The 24,989-nt window shown below is 43.2% G+C and overlaps 2 protein-coding genes across 2 annotated transcripts in view; both read left to right on the top strand.

The window, feature by feature from the left end:
* The window catches only part of NAV2 (neuron navigator 2), a 406,855-nt gene that overhangs the window by 192,478 nt on the left and 189,388 nt on the right, over positions 1-24,989 (top strand). The window lies entirely within an intron of this gene.
* Positions 23,040-24,743, top strand: LOC131480184 (BTB/POZ domain-containing protein KCTD1). The gene has a single exon (XM_058663255.1). It carries the CDS (start codon positions 23,242-23,244, stop codon positions 24,013-24,015), a length of 774 nt encoding a protein of 257 aa, XP_058519238.1. The 5' UTR covers positions 23,040-23,241; the 3' UTR covers positions 24,016-24,743.

The raw sequence follows: 24,989 nt of genomic DNA, 5'->3' as shown, positions 1-24,989 counted from the left end.
CCAGCTCCACTTCCCATCCAGCTCCCTGCTTGTGGCCTGGGACGGCAGGGGAGGATGGCTCAAGTCCTTGGGACCCTGCACCCATGTGGGAGACCTGGAAGAGGCTCCTGGCTCCTGGCTTCGGATCAGTTCAGCTCTGGCTGTTGCAGCTGTTTGGGAAGTAAACCAGCAGATGGAAGACCTTCTCTCTCTCTCTCTCCTACTCTCTGTAAAGCTGTCTTTCAAATAAAAGTAAATTTTTAAAAATACAACTAACCTGAGTTTTTGTAACAAGGGGAGTGATCAGACAAGAAAGGAATGGGCAATAACTCATTTAGGATGATGAAATATCTATTTTATTTATTGCATTAGTCTTGTGTCAGGAGTAGAAAATGACAGGTTGATGTTTCCTCAGTCTGTAGGTGAAAACTCTCCACATTTCTCTCCCTTCGGTCTGTCATATGGAAAGCGTCGTACATACATGAATTCCATTTAATTTCAAAGGTCACTGGGAGGGAAGGGTGTTTACATCCCTGGATGCTCTCCTTGTCATATTTATCCAGTGTTGTCTATACTGTATGCTGACTTTAGTCATTCGTTTGAATGTTTTTCTTAAAAAATTATTTGTCTTACCCAAGCTAGGTGTGTGTCAGTGTTCATTTGCATGAGAAAATCATTTTGCGATTAGTGAAATCAACTTTGCCGTAGATGTCGATGGCCTATAATTACCTGACAAAGTGCAAGAATGCAGTGTTGATCTGAGGGGAGAACCAGAATGATCACGTGACAGCTCAGGGAATTGTGGCCGGCTGATAGGGGTCTCTGCTCAAAGCCTAGCTTCCTCTGGCTTAAGTGAACCTAACAGATGGTTTGCTCTCAGATGCAACTTGCTGTCATGATTCCTGTCATTACGAGCATTCTGCTAGCCAGCGGCATGTAGCACATGGAACGGAGGCCAGCCTCTGATAATGATGGCAGTGGGCCACTCAGAGTGTTTGCCTTCGAGAGAGTGGTCACAGTATTTCCAAAAGACAGAGTAACCAGCACGTGTTGTTATCAGTAGATGAACAGTCAGGCAACAGAATGGCTTATGCCACAACACTGTGGGTACAGTTCACAAGCATGCTGTCCCAGGAGCTCCCTGGGTGGTTCCTGAGCAGCACACTGAGCTGTTAGCAAGGCTGTGCTCCCAAACACTGTGGATAATGCACAGATTATAACTAACGATAGAACTCAGGGGTCTGGCTGGATCCCTTCCCAGAAACAAAGGCAAAGGCCCCATGATATCTGGCACTCCCTTTCTCTTTGCTTGGTACGACAATCATAGCAATTCTCTGGAATGGGATCTGGAATAAGGAATCAGTGACCTCTACTAACCCGCCTTGCAGAAAGCATAGTTGGTTTTTTCAGCATATTTTGGCTGCAGGACAGTCTCTGCTGCCCCCTGCTGTCTAGATTCCGCATGGTGCCTTCCGGTGCCTCCTGAATTTCCTGTTGGCGTTCTGTGCTAGGGAAAGTAATAGCCTGCAGACTGTGTGGCTGTTTTCTTCCAGAAAGGGTCTCCCCACATTTCACCCCTCAATTTGGAAGGAAAGCTCATGTAGTCTGTCAGTGCTTTCTCACGAACCAGGAGAAACTGACAGCAGGCTTGAGCTAAAGGCAATCTTCATCCACCCTGTTACTTGGTGGGCAGCCAGCTGGTAGATATAAGGGTTAGGCTTAGAATAAGAATCAAAGTATCCTTGTTGCAGTATCTGATTTCTGCTGCAAGAAGGTTGGGTCAGAGGACTGGTGGACTGGCCTGGTGGCATAGAGAGCTAAGCTGCCACTTGGAACACTTGCATCCCATATAGGAGTGCCTGGTCTTTTCATCCGGCTTCAGCTTCTGTTGTCACTTCCTGATAATGTGTCCTGGGAGGTAGTGAATGATGGGCCTAGTTGTTGTGTTCCTGCCACCCACGAGGGACATCCAGATGGAGTTCCTGGCTCCTGAATTCAGCTGGGCCCAGATCCAGCTGCTGTGGTAATTTGTGGAGTGAACCTCTCTCTGTAAAATAAATAAAGTGAAATTACAAAAAAAAAAAAAAAAAACGCTTTAAAAAAGACAGTGACACTAGACCTGGCACCATTTTCAAGTTTGATATAGTGTTCCAAGCCACTTTATAGAAAAGCGGTAAATCATGTTCTCCCTGCTCTGGTAACTTCCCATAAATGGTCTTGAGCTTTGCGAAGTTCCTGCTCCAGAGCCATCAGAGCAACCTGTATGAGGCAGGTTTTCATTACTTTCATTCAAGCCCCTGAGAAAGCTACTCCGGGAGGAAGATGGTTCAGGGCCCAGGCTTGGGTGGCACCATCCTTGTCTGATGGGGGAGGGCGGGCGGGCTTGCTGCAGAAGGAGAATCCTGTGTGGAGTCAGGAAGCAGAGGAACAGAGGAAGCCTGTTCACTTCACCTATGCTGTGTGCCTCTGTCTGGCAACAGTGATTTGATCAGAGAATCTGTCCCAACAACCCAATCAGATCTCTTAAATGTCTAAAGTCCTGCCTTGAGACATCATAAATCAGTTGCGCTCCAGATTCAATCCATTAACCTAAGACCGTAAGGATCAAGTTTGGGGAATACACAAACTATTATTAAAAGCATAACACAGGGCATGGCGGCGTGGCCTAGCGGCTAAAGTCCTCACCTTGAACGCTCCGGGATCCCATATGGGCGCCAGTTCTAGTCCCGGCAGCTCCATTTCCATCCAGCTCCCTGCTTGTGGCCTGGGAAAGCAGTCGAGGACGGCCCAATGCATTGGGACCCTGCACCCATGTGGGACACTTGGAAGAGGTTCCAGGTTCCCGGCTTCGGATAGGCATAGAACCGGCCGTTGCGGCCATTTGGGGAGTGAATCATCGGACAGAAGATTTTCCTCTCTGTCTCTCCTCCTCTCTGTATATCTGATTTTGTAATAAAAATAAAAAAATAAATAAATCTTTTTTTAAAAAAAAAAGTGTAACACAGCTACAAGACAAGGATCTCTGCTCCTGAGAAGAAATCTTAGCCATTTAGCCAGAATTACACATGGCTAGTTTCAGCCATTTAGCACATGGATTCATTTCCCTGCCCTCTGCTAGAGCCATCTAGATATGAACATCTTCAGGCAGCTAGCCATATGGAATTATTTTTTTTTAAAGATTTATTTATTTGATTACAAAGTCAGATATACAGAAAGGAGGAGAGACAGAGAGGAAGATCTTTCGTCCGATGACTCACTCCCCAAGTGACTGCAACGGCTGGTGCTGTGCAGATCCGAAGCCGGGAACCAGGAACCTCTTCCGGGTCTCCCACGAGGGTGCAGGGTTCCAAAGCTTTGGACCGTCCTCGACTGCTTTTTCAGGCCACAAGCAGGGAGCTGGATGGGAAGTGGAGCTGCCGGGATTAGAATCGGCGTCCATATGGGATCCCGGCGCGTTCAGGCTGAGGACCTTAGCCGCTATACCATGGCGCCGGGCCCAGAATTATTTTTAAAAACCTATTTCATTGACATGCTGTAGGGGGCACCATTCATTAAAGAAAACCAGCCAGCCATAGTGCCCACTGAAATGCGTTATCTGGACCTTATAGGGAAGAAACTGGGCCATATGTTTAAAGACTTCTGTGCTGAAGACTCCATCTGTACCGTTGCTCTGTGTGAATGAGACTGTGGCCTTCAGTGAGAAATATACTTAGGTGCCAAGATCACTCTGCCTCTTAAATTCTTCTGGCGTCAAAATAATAAGTCTCTGTGAGGGAGAGTGACTTTCACACAGGATTCCAATCTTGGCAACCTGACCCCAGCCTTTTTGCTCTTTTAGCCAAGCCCTGAGCCATTTGAATTTCAAACCCTACAACAGAAATCATGCCTCCTTTTGCCGGCAATCCTTCAGACCTATCCACACCTAGGAAATAATAACTAGCAGTGACACCTGTGGGGACTGACCTTTCCTGCGTCTTCTGGGCTTGCTGAGTAGGATGCAGCAGGTTATGCCCAACTCCTCCCTCCCAGATTCTAAGATGGACAAGACAATCCTGCTGAGGTGCCCCGAGCTTCATTGATCTTGGCTGGACCCAGTTCATGAATCTGAGGTCATCTGGGGGTTGACTGGACACTGGCTGCGCTGTACTGACCTCAGCTGAGACAGTGCAGCTCTTTCTGCATGATTTTCCATCCCCTTATCTACCAAGCAGACATCTGAAGTGTGCAAGGCCCTTCAAAGCCTGTGCCCTTAAAGGGGGCATCGGTTCTCTTCTTCATTCTGTTGGACAAAGCTAATCACATGACCTGACCACTTCCATGAGTTTGGAAGAATATTTGTGTTGAGATAAAAGCAGCAAAGTCACATTGTAAGTCAGTCATGATGTAGGAGAGAGGTGGAGACCTGTGGTTCTTGCATCCAGTCAACCACAATAAATATATGAAACATAGTCAATAGCTATTGATGGATTGATGTCACTGCTCAGAATTATTATGTGTTTTCACTGTAGTCGCATGAAAATAAGAATGCTCTGAGCTCCTAAAAGGTAAACTAAATATAGTTAGATCAAAGCTGATCACTTTGATGAGTCCTTTAACACTTTCAAAGTCTGGGCTCCGCAGCATGGCCTAGTGGCTAAGGCCCTCGCCTTGATCCCATATGGCTGCTGGTTCTAATCCCGGCAGCTCCACTTCCTCTCTATCTCTCTTCCTCATTTGTAATAAAAATAAAATAAATCTTTAAAAAAAAAAGTGGATTCTTTAAAAAAAAAAACACTTCCAAAGGTCAAATTTCTTTGTTATAAAAAGGAAATAAGAATAATGTTAACTATGAGATTGTTATGTAAATTACTTGTCATGAAACATGGAAAATTACTTGTCATGAAATGAAACATTCCAAAATGTGGCATCAATGAATTCATGAGTGTTCAGAAGACAGAAATGATTCCAAGAGACAAAGAAACCATAACAGCTGAATCGAGAACCCCAGGGAGCCAGTTCTGCAGCCCTGGTTGGTTTCCTAAGATCCAAAGTCTGAAACTTCCATGTAACCACTCTTCTTAGCCAACCTCATCTTCCTTGGGTAAATCGTGGTAAAGGGTATTTTTGAAAACCAAGGGACTGAGACACAGAATGGTTTTCACAAAAAGCATATTTCTAGCAAACAGCATTTGTCATAGCCCTGCAAACATCCAGCAGACCACGTTTTGCTCCTGGAATCTCAGAAATGTAACCTATTGATTCTCAAAATCCCCTTCAGTGCTACACACTGGTGAAGCAGGGATTTGACACTAAAGTATTGACTGAGACAAACATTGAGAGAAGCATTTGTTTGGTTGTCATCTTGGTGGATATTTTTTGGGGGTAGGGGAGATTAGCTCAAGCACAAGAAAGAAAATCTGTCTTGTAGCAGGGTTGTTTTTGTTTGTTAAGGTTAATTTCATTCATTTAAAAGGCAGAGTTATAGAGGACGAAGGAAAAACAGAAAGTTCTATCTGTTGGTCCACACCCAAATGGCCACAACAGGCGGGGCTGGACCAGGAGCCTGGAACTCCATCCTGAGCTTCCACGTGGGTGGCAGAGGCCCAAGTACTTGGGGTATCTTCCACTTCAGCAGTGTTTCTAAAAAGGAACTGAGCCAATTTAATTATCCTCCTTTAAAACAGCTTTAAAAAGTCATAATTGATTGTTTTTCCATAGAGTTTTAGAACAAAGACCTCTTTGATGAGTGAAGGCTCTTTTTGTCTGAATGTGATTTTTGTTTTCCTTTTTTGTTGTCTTCATTTTTCCATACAGACTCTCTGATCATCTTGATGTATCCATACCAACCATCTGAAATGACCTGCTGCCCTGTTTCAGGAAATGATGACTAACATGTCTTTGCACAGATTAAAGATGTTGTAGCTAAACTAAGAAAGAGCCCAAGGAAGGAGGCAGGATGTTGTTTGAGCTTGTCAAGGTGCCATGGCTCTGGCTTTGGGGCAGTGGTCAGCATTAGTGGTCATGTCTTGGCAACTGAAGTGGTTGATGCGGGCCAGATACTGGCCATTACTGCTTAGTCTCATTAAGGAGCTCTTCTGATCACCTTCTGGCATGAGGAGCTTCAGAAATCTTCAAACGGCTAAGGTGGAGGTTGGATTCCTTGAAGTCTTTCCAAAAGCTTTGGCATATCTGCCTTTTGGATAAACTTAACTTAAACAGAGAGCTTTTGAGGTCTGGGGTGGGGCTTAGGGGAGCTCTCTGGGCACTGGGAGTAACACTGAAGTGAGGCTGGGAGGAGGGACTTGGCTCCTATGAGCTTGCCATTCACTCTTTCCTTCCTTGTCCTTTGGACACATCTTCCTTCTTACACTCCATCTGCCACGGGTACCTCCCAAGCACTAGTAGCAGGTGTCTCATAAAGAGCTCATCTATATTCAATCAATAACTTAATGTTCCATATGCTCTGGGTCAGTACTGTCCAATAGAATGTTTTACATTGAAAAAAAAAATCCTACTTGCTCTTACCGTACTGGTGGCCACTAACTACATGTGGCCCTTTAGCCACTGTGCTAGAGTGAAGTTTCAAGTTTTTTTATGTGTAAAGTTTTAATTAGATGGCCATATCTCCCATGATTGACAATGCAGTTCTGGATAATAGTTCGATGAGGAGCCAGACATCTACAGTTGGCATCAGTCTTTGGAAAATGATTGGGTGAACATTTGACCTAGCTGTTAAGGTACTAATTAGGTATCTCCACTTGATGCCCTCCACTTGAGGGTATATTGGTTTAGTTCCTGGCTCTGGCTCCTGATGCCAGCTTCATGCTGGAACACACATGAGTCAGCTATGATGGGTCATATAGTTGGCTTCCTGCCAATCATTGGATACCTGGATTGAGTTCTTGACCCCTGACTTCAACCCCAGGTCATTGCTGGCATCTGGGGAAGTAGAGCATCTGACAGAATCTTTTTCTCTCATGCAAATAGGATTTAAAAATAAATGTAAATGTCTTTCTAGTCACAAAAGATCAAACATTGTATATTTATATTTGCATGAAATATATAGGCAAATCTGAAGAGGCAGGATGTTGACTAGTTGGTTGCTAGGACTGAGGTGGTACTGGGGAGTAACTGCTGGTGGCCGAAAACTTTCTATTTGGTGTTCTGAAGATGCTCTTAAGTTAGATAGTGGTGATTGATGCTTACAACAGCTTCATGAATGTATTAGCATTTATTCAATCATTAAATGAGTAAATGTTATGGTTAGATGAGTTATATCTCAACAAAGAGGGTAAAAAATGATACCTTGTTTATGCTATATTCAAGTATAGTCATGTGGTTCTTGATGAAGTCATATTCTGCGAAATGCGAGCTAGGTAGTGTAACTGTGTGAAGATAATGAGTTGAACTTATAAAAGCTAGATGGCATGACGTATTGATTCTAGGTCTGTGATGAACAAAGCAGCATGAGATTAAACCAAGCACAAGAAACTGTTAAACCATGCTGAGACCCAGTAAACACAGATGTGTGAGGCACTGTCTATAATGGGACATACTGTTTTACTGCAAACTGTGTTTTTGTAAGTAGAAGGAACACACTTTAAAATAGCAATTGGGAAAGAGTGACTACATAAATTGGTAGCATATGTAAAGAACTTCAAAAGTTCATGGAAAGTGCACATTATAAAGAAGCTGCATGAATCTGAAAATGTTCTGTGTACCAAAGGAAATCTATCCTTACATACATTTTCCCATGAACTTTTTTGAAGTTCCTGATAGTTGTTTATTTTCACACTTTAGTGTTACATAATGTGCATAACTGTAGTTGCTATCCTGATGGCAGGCAGATTTGTTGACCTTCACATCCGTTTGATTAATGCCTTGCATTCTTGACAACAGCTGCAGCATCCCTGAGTGACAGGAATTCTTCAACTCCATTACAGTATCCTGTGTCTAAAATGTTTGGAACTGGAAATGTTTACAAGTTTGGAATTTCTGTATTTTGAAATAGAATATTTGCCTGGAATTCACCAGTTGAATACTTCTAATAATCTGAAAACCCCTGAAGGCTCCAAAAATTTAATATTTTTTAGCACTTTGTGACATGTAAAACATTTCAGACTTGAGGATCAGGGACATTCAACCTGTGTGATCTACAAGATCACTGTGGTTGTGTGTGTGTTCTTTCATTGCCTGAAACATCATCACACAGCACAGAGCTAAAGAAAGCTCTTTTGGCCTCAGCCCATCTCTTACTCAGCACTGTTACCTGCCAAGTGTCTCCCCATACCTGGTCCTCAATTTCTCCTTAATAGAAAGAGGGCATTGTTTTTACCCCAGTGGTAAAGGAAAAGAATTTTCATGGATCTATTTTAAGAGACCCGGTAAGATAGATGGTCCCCAGGATGGGAAATGTACCCACTCCTACTGGAAGCCTGACCCCAGCTGTTGCACCATCTCAAGAGCTCCATAAGCAAGAAGCAGAACATGGAGGCATGTAGCCCTTCCTCCACACTGGTCCCACAGCCTACAGATCCTTTGTGTTGACATGGCACTTTCAGTAGCCAAAACATTTACCTTTATGCCTTAGATCCAGATAAAAACAAATTGTGTCTTTGAGTCATTAATTGATTCAATGCACAGAAATAGCTTTCTATACCATTGGTGAGCAGATTCAGGCATGACTGAGGTAAGATGGAAGGTTAGAGGAGATTTCTAGCTGAAAACAATCCACTTCTCCTTGGATATGGGGGTTTCTATGAAATCTCTTTGAGTTGATGATCCTTTTTCCTCTCCCATTTCTTCCCAAAAGATGATCTTTTTGAAAACAAAGTCCACCAAAGCATTGCACATTAGTGACATGGAAGAAGTAACATTTAACCATCTCTTCCTCACCTACATCAGTATTGGAAAGTCTTATGTATGTGAACAGCAGATGTTGTAAGGTTACAAATAACTTTAAGTTTGATGATGAGCTATGAAAAGAAAGGGTCATTGTGGGGCCCAGCATGATGGCTCAACTGGCTAATTCTCTTTTTGTAAGTGCTGGGATCCCATATGGGCACTAGTTCATGTCCCAGCTGCTCCACTTCCCATCTAGCTGCCTACTTGTGGCCTGGGAAGGCAGTGGATGATGGCCCAAAGCCTTGGGACCCTGCACCTGTGTGGGAGACCTGGAAGAAGCTGCTGGATCCTGGCTTCAGATTGCTTCAACTCCAGGTGTTGTGGCCATTTGGGGAGTGAACCAGCAGATGAAAGATATTTATCTCTGTATCCCTCTCTGTAAATCTGTCTTTCAGATAGATAGATAGATAGATAGGAAGAAAAGGAAGAAAAAGGAAGAAACAAAATAAAAGGGAAAAAGGGTTATTATAATGTAAACAGGTTAATGGGAATAGTAATGAATAGTTCTAACTACCCTGAGATATGTTTGTTTTTTATTCAATCTCTTGTGTCACTAGCAAAAGTGGCATTATTTCTTCTTTAGAGATATGGAAACAGAGACTTGCAGGAGTTGAGCTTTGAACTAGAAGGTACATGATCCCAATGTTATTTTGCTTTCACTCATCATGCTTTCATAAAGGTTACTTTTAATTGTAAAGTCAGATATATAGAGAGGAAGAGAGACAGAGTAGAAGATCCTCTGTTTACTGATTCACTCCCCAAGTGGCCAGCATGGCTGGAGCTGAGCTGATCTGAAACTAAAAGTTGGAATCTTCTTCAGGTCTCTCACACGAGTGCAGTGTCCCAAGCCCTTGGGCTGTCCTTGATTGCTTTCCCAGGCCGCAAGCAGGGAGCTGGATGGAAAGTGGGACTGCTGGAACTAGAACCAGCACCCATATGGGATCCCAGTACATGCAAGGTAAGGACTTTAGCCACTAGGCCACCACGCCGAGCCCTAAAAGCTACTTTTGACTAATTTTGTTGGTCATTGAGCTCCTTTTTGTTAGATTTTATGCAGATCATGAAAGCATAAATAACATCAACAAATGCCAAATGAGTAGTCCATGCAGTTGGAACTGTAGATGTTCAATAAAAAAGTGGTAACTTGGAATTAGGGGAAAGGAGTGGAGTTTATGTAGAATTTGGACTTAGAGTACAGACTTCCTACAGCTTTATAGGATCTTTCTAGATTAGAGGGGTTCTGGGAGCTTGGTTTCTGATAGACCAACTTATAAGTAAAAACAACTAATATGATCATCGTAATTCATTTTTGTGATTGATGATTACCTCTTCTTGCACACCATACTCTAAGCTAATGCTTAGTCTGCATCTCGTTTGTTTTCACAATTTCAACATTGTGTGAACACATTTATTTTTTGGTCTTGATTCCCTTCAGGGCAATGACAGGACCTAGCAAATATTTGTGAGCCAGAAGTGAACTATGGCCGATTCTATATGCTAGATGGCTCCAGAAATCCTGGTGTTGTATGTCAGCCACTATGTTTAGAAGAGGGCAGGAATCAGACCTTACAGTCAAATGAAGTGCACACACTTGTGATCAACTGTGATAAGTGTGTCTAGGATGCCCTGGTAGGAGAATCCAGTCCAGTACTGAAAGAATCAACAAGGCATTCTTGGAAGTGAGGTCTAAACTGAAAGGTGATTGAACTATCTAAATAAAGGAAAAACTTGTGTTTAAAAAACTAAACAATGAAAGGCGGCATGAGGTGGCAAGGGAAGAGAAAGCTGTGTGTGAGAGAGAGAAAAATATATATAGAGAGAAGTGAATTTTGAGTTCTGCCTTGCACATCAGTGTCAATTGCTGTGTTCTATGGGGAAGTCAGGCTGCCTGTTACAATCAATAAATCCTTGCTGGAAGAAATGAGAGACCAGTGGCTAAAATGGAATCAGGACTCAGTTTGTATAAACATCAAAATCAATGTTTTTACCCTTTCAACTCTCTGAGAACTCTGGGTCAGTTCCAAATCAACCTTGGACTGTGAATGACCTATTGTGCCCATGGGCCACTTAGGAAAGAAATCAGTTTACAGGAGCTCTGAGATCTTCAGAACTCACAGGACAGAACTCCAACAGAGACAGAAAGACCCAACTTGAAAAGTTCTGTGCGTGGAGCACTACTGACATGGTGAACTCTTAGCATAAGGGGCTGCTTGTCTTAACCTGATGAAGGGTTTATTTGTGGACTTGGGGAACCTGGTGGAACTCTGTGGAGGTGAAGCCGGCGGACAGCTGAATCCCAGTAAGTTTCGTTGTCTGTTAGCAAAAGGTAGCTGCTGTCTGCCTTTGTGAGTCCAAGTAGTCGCTACTGCTGCCACTGCAGCCATCTGAATTGGCTGAGATGATGTGTTGCAGGGACTTCATCATTAGATTTCTACCAGGTTAGATTTAAATTGAGCAGGTTGTTTTGGTGCTTGCATTGATTGTAAAGCAAAAATGTAAGCAAAATGTCTATGTTTGGTATAGTTCTTTATCATTGTTCCATTAAATCATGATTAGTGAACTGTCAAATGGCGTATGAACTACAGGTAGTTTTTTTTAAAGATTTAATTATTTTTATTACAAAGTCAGATATACAGAGAGGAGGAGAGACAGAGAGGAAGATCTTCGATCTGATGATTCACTCCCCAAATGAGTGCAATGGCCGGTGCTGCGCTGATCCGAAGCCAGGAACCTGGAACCTCTTCCAGGTCTCTCACACAGGTGCAGGATCCCAAAGCTTTAGGCTGTCCTCAACTGCTTTCCCAGGCCACCAGCAGGGAGCTGGATGGGAAGTGGAGCTGCTGGGATTAGAACCGGCGCCCATATGGGATCCCGGAGCGTTCAAGGCAAGGACTTTAGCTGCTAGGCCACGCCGCCAGGCCCCCAGATAGTGTTTTTTAAATAGAAAGAAAGGAAATGGAATTTGCAACTGGACTCAAGGATGCTTTTACCTCTTTTACCTCAGAGTAAGTTCAAAAAGAAAGATTGTTATGTGTTTCCGTATCTCTTGAGAAAGGCCACTCTGCTTTCCAAAGCCCTCAGCATTGAACAAATGTTTACATTTCAACTTAAACACATTTGAACTTAAGAAAGGTTTATCCATCTATTTGAAAGGCAGAATGATAAGACAGGCAGATAGATCTTCCACCTACTGGTTCATTCCCCAAATGTCTATGATGACTGTGGCTTGGTCAAGTTGAAACCAGGAACCTAGAAGCCCTATTCTGCTATCCCCCATGGGTAACAGGGGCTCAGGTACCTGGGACACCATCTTTCCCAGCTGCATTAGCGTGGAGCTGGTTTGGAAGAGGAGCAGTTGGGACTCAGCTGGTTGCTGGCATTAAACATGGCAGCTTGACCCTCTGAACCACAACACCAGCCCCACTAAAATATTAAATAAATACAAAGAAAAATGACAATATTTTTTGGAATACCTGATTCCTCTTACCCATGCCTATGAGACTGGTCATTAATAGTGTCCATGTCCCCATAATCCTAGCAAGACTAGATGTGCATTCATGAAGATGTCTTTCAGAATCCATTTCAAATAACCATGTCACAAAGACTGTCCTCCAATTTTAACTGGGAACTTGGCCTTGTGGGCATGTTTCTTCTGTCCCTGCTGTGACTCTCCTAGTGACCCAGATCCTCATTCTCTCTGTACCCAGCCAACAGCTCCAAGGAACCGTATCTTGTGCTGACCCAGCCTGTTTGCTTGCAGCCTTCTTTTCAGGGCCTGAAAATATGTTGGCAATTCTGAAAGAAGCCAGATTAAACAGAATCTGGGAGGGCATAGCTGTACCAAGGATGGAGATAGGATGTGCAATGGAATCTGAGTTGTCCAAAGAACCCTTATGTTCCTGACTGCAATTGTAAGACTCCCCCCTGCACCGAGACTCCGCAGGTTTGTTTAGTTGAACTCCTCCTTGCAAGTTTGTTTCTGTGCCTCAGCGTTTTCTTGAAAGCCGCTCCTCCAGGATTCCGGCCGGACAGCTGCGGAATAGCTGGCATTTTTCTTTCTTTTTCTGTGTATTGACAGCAGGTTTGAATCACTCTGCCCTGTTTTCTGTAACATAACCAGGCCAGAAATCATTTGAAAATCATTTAAGATGCCTAATTTGATCTTATTTTCATGAAAAGGAAGCATTGCCCAGTACATTTTGTATTTTTGTGTTTGGAGCTTTATTAAGAACATAAAAGCACCTCCCCCTCCTGCCCCTCCTGCTTCCTGCTGATTAACATGGGGAGTGGGGGATTCCTTCTCCGGCAGGAATTTCCCATCTGCCCAAAGCCTCCACACATGGCCTTGGAGGTTCTTGGATAGAAGTCTGCCTGTTCATTCCTTTGCTGCCAGCCACTCCAACTGGGTCTTATCCTGTCAGCTGGGTTCCTGGCTGTCTGAGGCTCACATCAGACCCTGGCAGATTCCTCCCTTTTCATATGGAAATGGTCAGACATTCTACAAGTTGTAAGCTGGTTAACTTGCAACATTAGCCAGAGCTGCTTGTGTGCATCTCTGCCCAGTCACAAGCCAAGTTTGTATTGTGCTTCTCTCTGGAGGATGAGACTTAGAGGCACGAAGGAGAGGGAGGCAGCCCCAGCCCTAGCTCCAGGTCTATGGCCAATTCTAAAGTAACCTTAAGAGGTAGCCAAGTTCTGTGGGGCTGTTTTCCACATCTCAGAGTTTCCCTTGACCTCTGAGTCCTGTGATCGCTGGTGTTTTGCCTGATGGGTGGTGACCATTTCTACACTTTGCTTTTCCTTGTGCCTTCCTTACCCTCTGTAAGTATTACAGTCTCCAAAATCTGCTTGCTAGCTGTATATAAAACTTTTTCTTTGGCCAAGGCTGGACCAAAAATTAATTCATAGAAATTGCTTTTAACCTAAACATAAACTGTGGACTCCTTGTGCCCAGAGATAGGCTGGAGCCAGCTTGTACCAGCTCTTGTTAAATTTTCTGGAGTTTCGCAAGACTGCCTCTATCATACTGGCAGCTAAAGGAGTATTAACACTGCCAAAATTGGGAAGCACCATAAATCAGAACCTTTTTTCCCCTTTGAGAGTTAGTTGTTGGAAATTTGCCAATCTACCCCTGCCCTAATTCTCTGAGAGTCAAGTGAAAGTTGATCCTGTATTTTGCATATGAGAGAATACCAGAACCTTTGCTCATCTTTCTGGAAGGGTTTTTTGCAAGGCTCATTTTGTTTCACTGGGATGAGGGTGGTTACATTTGTTGGTTGGTTACTAATGGTCTTTCGAGGCTCTATTAGACTGAAATCCTCCAGTTTATATCTGCAGCCTCTGCTCAATGTCCTTCTCTTACACACTAACTCTCTCCCAGTTCATTCACTTTAAAGAGTAACAGGCTAGGGCCCTGGAGCAGTTTTAGTACTGTAATACAAGCAGCTTGAATTTTAATATTGGCTGTCCCCATTGTTAAAATTCCTTCACTTCCCTTGCCACTTGGAATTTCTCTGTGGCCATCCCTGTTTTGTTTTTAAGATTTTAGCCTCTTGCTGTATTGTTCAACCATCCCTCCACCTTTTACTTTTACTTCTTGTACAGAGTAATTTAGCTCTATTTTCTTATCTCCTTCCAGGCCATACTTTCAAGGCTTTATCTTCATGCTTGAAGTGACTTGAAAATATTTCTTAAACCAAGGAAGCTTCCAAGAGGAGTTCTGTTGCCAGCTGTTAAAATCATATTATTCATACATGCTACCTTCACTTAATTAACTCATTTTATCCCAAAGTGAGGGCCCAGCTTCACTGCACTATCCAGTGTATTGGGTTGGTGCTCATTTAGTGAATATTGACTTGATACTAACCACTGTGGTTTCCAGGAACTGAATGGATCACGAAATCTACAGGTGCTTAATTTCCTTTGAGGAGGAAAGTCCTGATTAGAAGTGATCTCATACTCATTAGAGGAAAGCTGATTTCTGTTCAGGAAGGAGAATTATAGTCAAGTGAATTGCACTACATGGAACTTGGAACACTTGATTGCTGCTTTTTCTTTTTGGCCATTGGAGAATTGTCTCTAGGTTCCCACTGCATCTTGTATTCATTCCCTGGTCATCCTCAGATTTGCTATGCTTTTTCTATCCTTCAGACAAGATGAGTACTTTGAGGACAAAAACTGAGTTATTACATTCTCTTTTCACTCTACACCATTATAGAATTTTATAAACAAAGACTACAATATTGGGGCCTGGCATGGTAGCCTAGCAGCTAAAGTTCTCACCTTCCACACGCTGGGATCCATTATGGGCACTGGTTCTAATCCTGGCAGCCCGGTTTCCCATCCAGCTCCCTGCTTGTGGCCTGGGAAAGCAGTCGAGGATGGCCCAAGGTCTTGGGACCCTGCACCTGCACAGGAGGCCCAGAAAAGTCTCCTGGCTCCTGGCTTCGGATCAGCACAGCTCCGGGAGAGAATCAATGGATGGATCTTCCTCTCTGTCTCTCCACCTCTCTGTGTATCTGCCTTTCCAATAAAAATAAATCTTTAAAAAATAGACTACAATATTGAAGTATCTGTTAGAGATTTTAATAAATATTTAATATTTGGTGGTAGAGTGGATAAGGGAATGAACTATAGAGTGATTATTCACAGTTCAGGGCTATCACTTCTCTGCCTTTTGGCTAAGATCAAGTGTACAGTTGTGCCTTTTAGATAATATATGATATATAATCATATATGATATATAATTAATAAATTACTGAACTCTTATTAAGGATTAAAATCATGAAGAGCAAATGATGGGGAAACAAGGTGACCTTTTCATTTTAGTTGTCAAAAACCAATAACTTCTAGTATTTAACCAGAAGACATATTATTCATGAGTAAAATCCAAAGCTGTGTCTATTATTTTTGTGATTTGTGTGTTAATGATCAGCAGTGCAACCTAAAACATTACCTAGAAATTTTAATAAGACTCGGGTTTACTAAGAACAAGAAATTAATTGACAGACTTTTGAAGGAAACAAATAGAATCAATATGAGTTTGAACATGACATTTTATGTTGTTGCTCTTAATTGGCTTAAATAGGAAATATAGATAAGTAGAATATCTCTTCTCAGTTGTTGAAAGCATTTCTAATGAGTGTGTTTGTATTCTGTTAAGCTGATGTAGTTACATCTCTAACTTTTGTGCATGTTCATCCACTTAATCAAGCTACATTTATTCTGTCTCGGCTACTGGAGATAACAAGATGGCCTGAAGGAATCAATGTTCTAGAGTAAGGGTTGGCTGACTTGACTTTCAGTGGACACATAGTCAATATCTTGGGCTTTGGGGTACCGTGGAGTCTTTGTTACAGCTACTCACTGTAGTGAGGAAGCAACGATAGACAATATATAAGTGAGTGAGCATTGGTGGCTGCGTTCCAATAAAACTTGATTTATTTAAATATATATTGGGCTGGTTTTGGCCTTCAGGTTCTGCTTTCCTGGCTTCTGTCCTAGTGGGGAGAGCTATCTATGTGCCAGATTAGTTAGTAAGTACAGAGAACAGGGATATATAAAGATTGGAGGATGGAAGGATGAGAAGGTCTGAGTTGGACTATGAGCTTCATAGGGGAAATGGGTTAGGGAAGCTGAGGCACTGTGAGACATAAAGGAAACCAAGCAATGCCAGGACTAAGTGATTCCTGCCTGACCCTTGAAGCAGAAATAGGTGACACTAGTGCAGCTGAGAGATCAGCCAACCCAGACTGGCCCTCCCCAGCCTGCACACATGCTAATTCCTGCCTGCACGCCAGAGATCTGATTGGAAGTCTGGACCTGCCTCAGATTTTGTGTGTATTTCCATGCTTCTCCCAGCTTCTGTCTGTGAATTTTTGTCTCTGTTCCATCCCAGCACCCTGAGCATGCAAGCAGACTTTTTTTTCTTTTTAATTTCATTTTATGACAGTTCCATAGGCTCTGGGATTCCCCCAACCCCTCTCCAAAACCTCCACCCATATTGATTTCCTCCATATTATTACAGCAGTACAGCTCATAACCAGTCCTAATTCCATCATTGTGGACATGGACCGTGCAGAGAGTCCAACACCTTATTGTCCAGATAAGTTCAACAGTTTCATTGGGATACCATCCTTGATCTGAAAGGAGAGCTGGCAGAATATCATCCCCTCCAATGAAAAGCCACAACAGAAATTCAACAACAGGAAGAAACAAGGAAGTTTACAACATCATGAAGTCAATTGACATGGTACTGAGTGACCAGTGTGTTAGAAAACGCGAGTTCTTATCATATCCTGTAACTCCTTTATTAACATTTTAATTTTTGTTTATATATAACTGACTGCTATAAACCGTAAAATGATTATATGGTACTATTCAGCTGTCTCATGTCTTTTTCTTTCATTTTTTCTTCATATTTATATTTAGCAGCTTATAATATTCAAACATGATTTTTACTGAGCTTCGTGAATTTTAGGATAATCCAAACAGGCTTATAACTCTAACAAGGCATATATTAACGATTGAGGAGCAAAACAGTTTTAGGAGGGGTATGCAGCAAAATCTTCAATACTTTAGTGTGAGGAGTAACTGATCTTTGTGTCTTACCTAGTAAGGTATATGGGAGTCCAAGCTGACTTTTTTCTGTTCCAAGCTTTCCTTATTGGTCTCTCTCTCTGACTATCTGATCTAATTTGGGGGACTCCGGAGCGACCTGATGGTCATTGCAAGAGAGGGTGAAGAGCCAAAGTTGGAGCTAAGTAAGGACCAGAGAAGGATCCTCTCCCAAGTTCCGAGGGAAGTTGACTGTTCTGTTTCTGAGGACCACTCGGGGCTCCTGGCTGTTGTTCCGATGTCATTAGACTCTTTGAGGAGGGGTTCCATTCCATGTGGGAGATCCGATAGGGAATGGTTGACCTCAGGGTTCTCGGCCTAAGAGGGCAGTCCATTTCCCTGTGGTCTTCTTGGCAGATGGGATATAGTCCTTGTTGCCCATACTGATAGTCCTTAGTGAGGATCTGGGAGTCTCTGGAGTTGGGATACAAGCCTCCTCCTTATTGGTCTTCAAGCAGACTTTTTTAAACATTTATTCATTTTTGTTAGAAAGTCAGATATACAGAGAGGAGGAGAGACAGAGAAGAAAATCTTTCATCTGATGATTCACTCCCCAAGTGGCTGCAACAGCCGGAGCTGCACAGATCTGAAGCCAGGAACCTGGAACCTCTTCCAGGTCTCTCACACAGGTGCAGAGTCCCATGGCTTTGGGCCATCCTCGACTGTTTTCCCAGGCCACAGGCAGGGAGATGGATGGGAAGCGGGGCCACCGGGATTAGAACCCATATGGAATCCCGATGTGTGGAAGGTGAGGTCTTTAGCTGCTAGGTTATTGCGCTGGGCCTGCAAGCAGACTTTTTTACCAACTTCCAAGAGGCAGCCATTTGTTGTAAGCATTATATATCCTTCCGTGAATTTGGGGACCAGGTATTGTTGAGAAGATGATAGTGGGACTGGGAGGGAAATGCTGCCATATGTGCCCAGCAGTTCTTTTCCTTATCCTCTGCAATCCAGGTTCCCTGAGGGCATCAGCTTCTGGCACACATGGCTTCCCATGGATTTTCCTATCAGAGACAACTCTGCCATCTAACCGTAATGCTGGTGTTCCCCTTCTCCTAAGAGATAGTAGCTTCACAGAATTACTCCTTAATCCCCTCCCATGTCATACGCCCCTGATGGCACAACTTTGGCCCCATGATTCTATTCATTTTCACACAGGACAGGCTGTGCAACAAGCTGTAGTCCAGTCCCCAGACAGCTGCAAGCTGGGGTCTTCCTTTTGCTTTCTCCAGCTGTCTGATTCCAGGCCAATGACTTTACCTGTTTGTGTCTGAATTTACTGTTCTATAGAACAAACTTAATAATACCTTCTCTATGAAAAGAATCTGCTCTAGCCTATGTGGGCTACTGTGTGCGTGTATGTCTTTGACTTCTCCTGCTCTCTTGTTTTCCTTTGCTTGGAAATTGGGAGGATAATGTACTTGGCGTCTCTGACTCAGCTACATCTTTCACACAAAATGTGTTAGAGAGAGCTTAGTCATTTGTTTCAAACTGGTGGTATCTGGATTGTCAACTGAAGTGAGGGTCAGAAGTCAGTTTATTGGTATTTCAGTTTTGCTTACAGCTTGTCAGCGAAATTTGGGACTGAATGAATGAATCTGTTCTGGAGGCCTGATTTTTTCCAGCCCGGATTGGGAGGTGATTTGGAAGGATTCTTCATTATGTAAGTGAATGCAATAGACACGCAATTGAATGAAAGGAGAATCTGCATGTGGGCTGAGCAGGGAACAAAAGTCTGACAGAGTAACATGTCCCATTTTTCATTCTGCTTGGATGCAATGGATATGACCTGCTTGCAATTAGTCTTTTGGATACGTTTGGCTGACCATATTTTACACTGATCAAGTACAGAATTTATATATTTCGTCCTCCTGAGTTTGATATCAATCATTTGGCATGGGTGCCTGGATACTTTATTTTCTTTTACTGCTTTGTAATGAATTCAGTTCTAGAATGTTCTATGTGGAGACAGTTAAAAAGCAAAAATGATTGTGTTACTTCTTGGACTCCCACTTGCTCCCAGTTAGGTAACCGCTGCAATGATCCACAATTCTATTATCCTTCCCCCATCCTTTATCACACAACAGCCTTGAAACTTGTTGTTCCTTTTGTGCTATGGTTTGTATTATACACAAACTATGGAATCCTTTAAAAATAGACTTTCATTGCTGTATCTTGAGCCCATGGGTAAGTATCTGGAATAAAAGACAGGAATGGAATGGGGCAGGGTGATGGAGGAATAAACGTGTAATGTTGTGATTATTTTAGGGCTCTGAAGAGAAGTGTGGCCAGTAACATTGAGCCTCAGCCATATTCCTGGGTACCATACATCCAAAAACCATTATTCGGGATGACAAATATCCATTGCATAAGTATAGGCCTTTGTGTAGGTTTGAATTAAAACCTCTAAGCATATTGGTGAAGCAAGCCTGCTTTCTACATCATATCTCCTAAGCCTGCCTATAAATGAGAAATTCTTCAGGTCCAAGTTCAATATTAATATGAAGAGTCCCCTGAATCTCAAGAGAAGCAGGAACTGTGTTGCCAGGAGTGACTGAGTCATCCCTTCAGACAGTGAGAGTTGTGTGTTCTTTGGGCTGTCTCCCATAAGCCTGGTAAAGTAGATGAGACAATGAAAGCCAGCACTTGCCTAGCACAAGGGCCTGGCTCAGAGCAAGAACAAGGAGAAACTTGCCAGAGACCTGCAGTTTTCCTAGGTGGGGCCATGGGAACTACTTATAAAACTTGAGTACTTTTGAATACACAGTGGTGCCAGAAGGGCAGTTTGCTCTTCCTGTGGGGAGTTAAATTGGAAAGGGCTTTTGGAGTACCTTTGAAAAACAGCAGTATCACCAAAATGTGTACACCTATACCCCACTATAGGAAAACCCAGTTAATGGGACAAATTAGAATTGATCTGAATGAAGAACCTTTTGTGACCTATAGCTTACTGTGTTGTTACCCCCTTGCTTCTCTTTGGGAAGGAAAAACGCTTAGGTCTCCATCTGCAATTAGTGGTATCCATTGATTGAGAAGAACACACGCTGTAGTGCTCAAAATTCTTACTGTCTCAGTTACTGATTTACCACTTGCCTTTGGCAAATTGCTAAAAACTCTGGGCTACAAGTCAGTCTACTTCCTAGCATACTTGTATGAATCAATGAAATCATTTTTAAATGATTTTGTTAAATTACTTGAAGAACTTAGCACAGTGCCCACACATAGTTGGCACTTGATAAATGGTAGTTATTAGTGTTTTGTTTCTGAATAAACTGGAGCTTAGCTAGGCTAAGTAACCAGCTCAGGATTACCAGAACAGGGCTGGCATCATGATGTATCAGGTTGAGCTGCTGCCATATGTGATGTCTGCATGTCATATCAGAGCATTTGTTCAAGTCCTGGATTCTCCCCTTCCAGTCTAGCTCCCTGGTAACATACCTAGGAGACAGCATAAGATGGCCCGAGTAGAGGATGTCACGGAGTTCCAGGCTCCTGGCTTCAGCATGGACTAATCCTGACTGTTGTGTGTTGTCTTTGGGGAGAGAACCAGCAGAAAAAAAGATCTCTCACTCTCACTTTTACTCACTTACTCTCTCTTCCTCCCTCCCTTGCTCTTTCCCACCTCGCATCTTCCCCCCCCCCCCCATCTGTCTCTTTGCCTTTCAAGGAAGGCAATCTTTTAAAAAAAGAAGAAAGGAAAAGATGGACAGGATGTTAAATTGGACTTGAATTCATCTATAGGGGCTTATAATTATATAATCTTAAGGGTAGCCTGAGTATCATGGAGCCCAATAAGATGATTTTCTTAGAATTCTTTCTGCCTCATCATTATCACATGATTTTTAAAAGATGTCTTAGCCTTAGTGGCAGTCCCTAGGCTTCATCCCAGCGAGCCCTTCATTTACAAAAACTCAGTCTACCCACAGCTTGTCACAGCCAGGTCTGTTGCATAAAATAAAACAGACACCTGGAGGAAATTGCTTCCTGATTTGGGTGAGCAAAGCTGGTGTGCAGTCTCTGGGGGGCATTTTCTACCTTAGTGAGTTTCCTTTTTCTAGAAGAATTCTGTTTTTCCATTAGAAAGACAGGCTCCGAAGTCTGGTAGGAATGGGAGGATCAGTAACATGCGTGGAGCCCTGAAATCATTTGATCTATCCGATACTGAGTGTCTGCATACTTGGCAGAACGAGGATAAATGACTGCTTTCTTCCTTCTGTTTCTGCACATTTGGCATAATACAATCACAGATAGTGAATAATGGTCCAATTCAGCTCTCAGTTTCTACTCGGATTCCCCCAGAGAAATACAATGAGCTAGTTCTTTGGTTGGCTTCTGATTTTGATTGACAGAAAAAATAACAGCAGAAAGATTACATTTTTTGCCTGCATCTTAAATTTTGGAGAACAAAAACCATATTTAAATGATTGCTAAACTGTTGGACAGTTTCATTTTTTTAAAAACAGAAGAGCCTCCCTGGAGGGGAAAATTCGTTTTCCTCAGGGAAGAAGGCAAGGTAATCAAACGGCAATGTCTCTAAAGCTGTTGGCAGAAAACTTGACAAAAGTACCCTTCTCTTGTATTAAGAGAAGAACAGAGACTCTGAGAGTCTAGGATTCTTTTTCCAAGATGGGATAGATCAGAAGTACAGATTAAGTGTATGAAAGAAAGTTGCTGGGCTCAAATCAGGTTGATTTTGAGTACCTTACTAACCCCATGTGCCTGTGTTCTCATTGGTAAAACCAGATGGTTACAAGCCTACCTTACTGGTTCTATACCGCGGACTGAAGGTGCTAATCCATGAAAAGGGGTTATTAGCCTGTGGTTTGGCACAAAGGACATGCTATGTAAATGTTGGCTGCTACTCTTCTTATGTAAATGTTATTAATATTATTATTTTTCTATTTATGTATCTATATATATGTAATATATATATTACATATATATGTAATATATATATTGCCATAGAACTTTTTTGAAATAGACATCTTAGATCTAACAATAGCTACTCTGGTAGAAGTGTAGCAGACAACAAATGAGAAGAGGTTGTCTTGACTCCTGTTTTCCACAATTGCTATAAACATCGCCGCCCTGAGCCCCTGTCAGCTGCTCCTAAGCTCGCTCCTGGCTGCCTCTCTCAACTGTCTCCACCACCATCACTCCAAGGGCTATGAAGTTGCCTTAGAATCTCATGTTCAGATCTGTCTTGAATCATAACCTGATTCAGATAAGTATTACTTTAACATTTATTTTTCACCCAGGGTCATTATCAAGGGAAAAAGAGAAGCCACTTGATAAACGAGATCTCCCACCATTGCCTTCTCTCAAGTTGCCTGGTCTCTTAGCTGTATCTGTTACTGTGGCCACTTCTCTTGCAGAGTGATCTAGAACCCTCACCATTTCTATTTTGTATCCTGAGGGAACCGTGGTTTCTCATTGTGCCATTGCAAGATTTGATGCCTCTGATATGTTCAGATGTGGAGACAAAGTGCAGTGTGTCTCTGCATCCAGACCAAAGATGGAGTCCCAGTGAAATAGTTGAAAATATTCTGATAAGCCCCACACTCGGGCTTCTCCCTGCAGCACCCGCGGCCGCCCCGAACCCCCGGCTCCGGGGGGCAATGAGGGGGCGGCAGAGGGGGCGCCGCGCCTCGGGCATTACTTAGAGAAGCCAGCGCGCCCCGCCCTCCCGCCGGCCCACCCTCGCTCCTGCCCGGGCCCGCGCGCCTCGCCGCGCCGCGCAGCCAGAGGGACAGTCGGCCCAATATGTCAAGACCTCTGCTCACTAGATCCCCTGCATCGCCACTGAACAGCCAAGGCATCCCTACTCCAGCACAGCTCACAAAATCCAATGCGCCCGTGCACATCGATGTGGGCGGCCACATGTACACCAGCAGCCTGGCCACCCTCACCAAATACCCCGACTCCAGAATTGGAAGGCTTTTCGATGGCACAGAGCCGATTGTCTTGGACAGTCTCAAACAGCACTACTTCATCGACAGAGATGGACAGATGTTCAGATATATCTTAAATTTTCTACGAACGTCAAAACTCCTCATTCCTGATGACTTCAAGGACTACACTTTGCTCTACGAAGAGGCAAAGTATTTTCAGCTTCAGCCCATGTTGCTGGAGATGGAAAGATGGAAGCAGGACAGAGAAGGCGGCCGCTTTTCACGGCCCTGTGAGTGCCTGGTGGTGCGCGTGGCCCCTGACCTCGGAGAAAGGATCACGCTCAGCGGGGACAAGTCCTTGATTGAGGAGGTGTTTCCGGAGATAGGCGACGTGATGTGCAACTCCGTCAACGCGGGTTGGAACCACGACTCCACGCACGTCATCAGGTTTCCACTCAATGGCTACTGTCACCTCAACTCAGTCCAGGTCCTGGAACGGTTACAACAAAGAGGCTTTGAAATCGTGGGCTCCTGCGGGGGAGGCGTGGACTCGTCCCAGTTCAGCGAATACGTCCTCCGGAGAGAACTGAGGCGGACGCCCCGCGTACCCTCTGTCATCCGGATAAAGCAGGAGCCCCTGGACTAATGCACAAAGAAGCAAAACACACAACAAATAACACAAAAGGGACATTTGTGTGCAGTTGCAACAGCAAACCAAGTCCTGGACCTGAAACTGAATGAAAGACATATTTCTATGCGATAGAGACCACACCTGTATTCATATGGGAACAATTGGAATATCAATATCCTCAAGGTGTAAAAAATATATAAATATATATATATGTCAAAAGGTAGGAAATGCAAAAAAGGAAAAAAAAAAAAAAAGGTAATAGCTCCAGTTGGTGCTGTAATGGCGGGACGTGTGCTGGCCTTCCGGGGCCTCTGACCAATCAACAAGCCATGAGCGGGGAGGTCGCAGTCTCCTTACAGTTCCATTGCCAACAGCCATCCTCCATAATTTCTTTGTCCTTTGTCATTTTTTTTTGTTAAAGACATCTTGAATCAAGTTTCTTTGCATTCAGAGGTTTCATGTCTGCCTTTAGACAGGGACCAGGCGGGACTTCAGAAAAACTCTCCTGAGCACATTGCATTGAAAAGACGTTGAGACATGAAATTTTAAATGTAGTTTGTACAGAAGTCACACTTTGTTGTCCGCCTCACAGATGTGAACTTGACTTTGTTTTTAAACGGATCAGTTTTGCAAAGGGGCCAGAATTATTACTTGTTAGAGTTGCTGCAGTTTGAGTCTGCTGCTTTCCTACAATTTTTCAAATTTTATAATGTATTAAATACAATAAACTGTTTAAAAAATAAAAAAAAAAAAAAAAAAAAGAAAATATTCTGATAGTAGGATGCTGGACTTTCTGACATTGTCCATGCCTACAAGGTAGGGAAACACTTCAAAAGCAGAATGATGGACTTATGACTGTTCATGAAGGATCACCCATTATAATACTAGAGGGGAAATCAAAATAGGGGGAAGGAATCTGGTGAGGGGCTGGGAAATCCTAGAGCCTGTGGAACTGTATCGTAAAATAATAATTTAAAAAGAGATTTGAT

This window comes from Ochotona princeps, chromosome 4 (assembly GCF_030435755.1).
Source record: "Ochotona princeps isolate mOchPri1 chromosome 4, mOchPri1.hap1, whole genome shotgun sequence".
NCBI lineage: Eukaryota > Metazoa > Chordata > Mammalia > Lagomorpha > Ochotonidae > Ochotona > Ochotona princeps.
This window is presented reverse-complemented; position numbering and strand designations above follow the sequence as displayed.

Bases quoted from the DNA above. Each gene is read 5' to 3' on its own strand.
- LOC131480184 (XM_058663255.1), top strand. From the start codon at position 23,242: ATGTCAAGACCTCTGCTCACTAGATCCCCTGCATCGCCACTGAACAGC.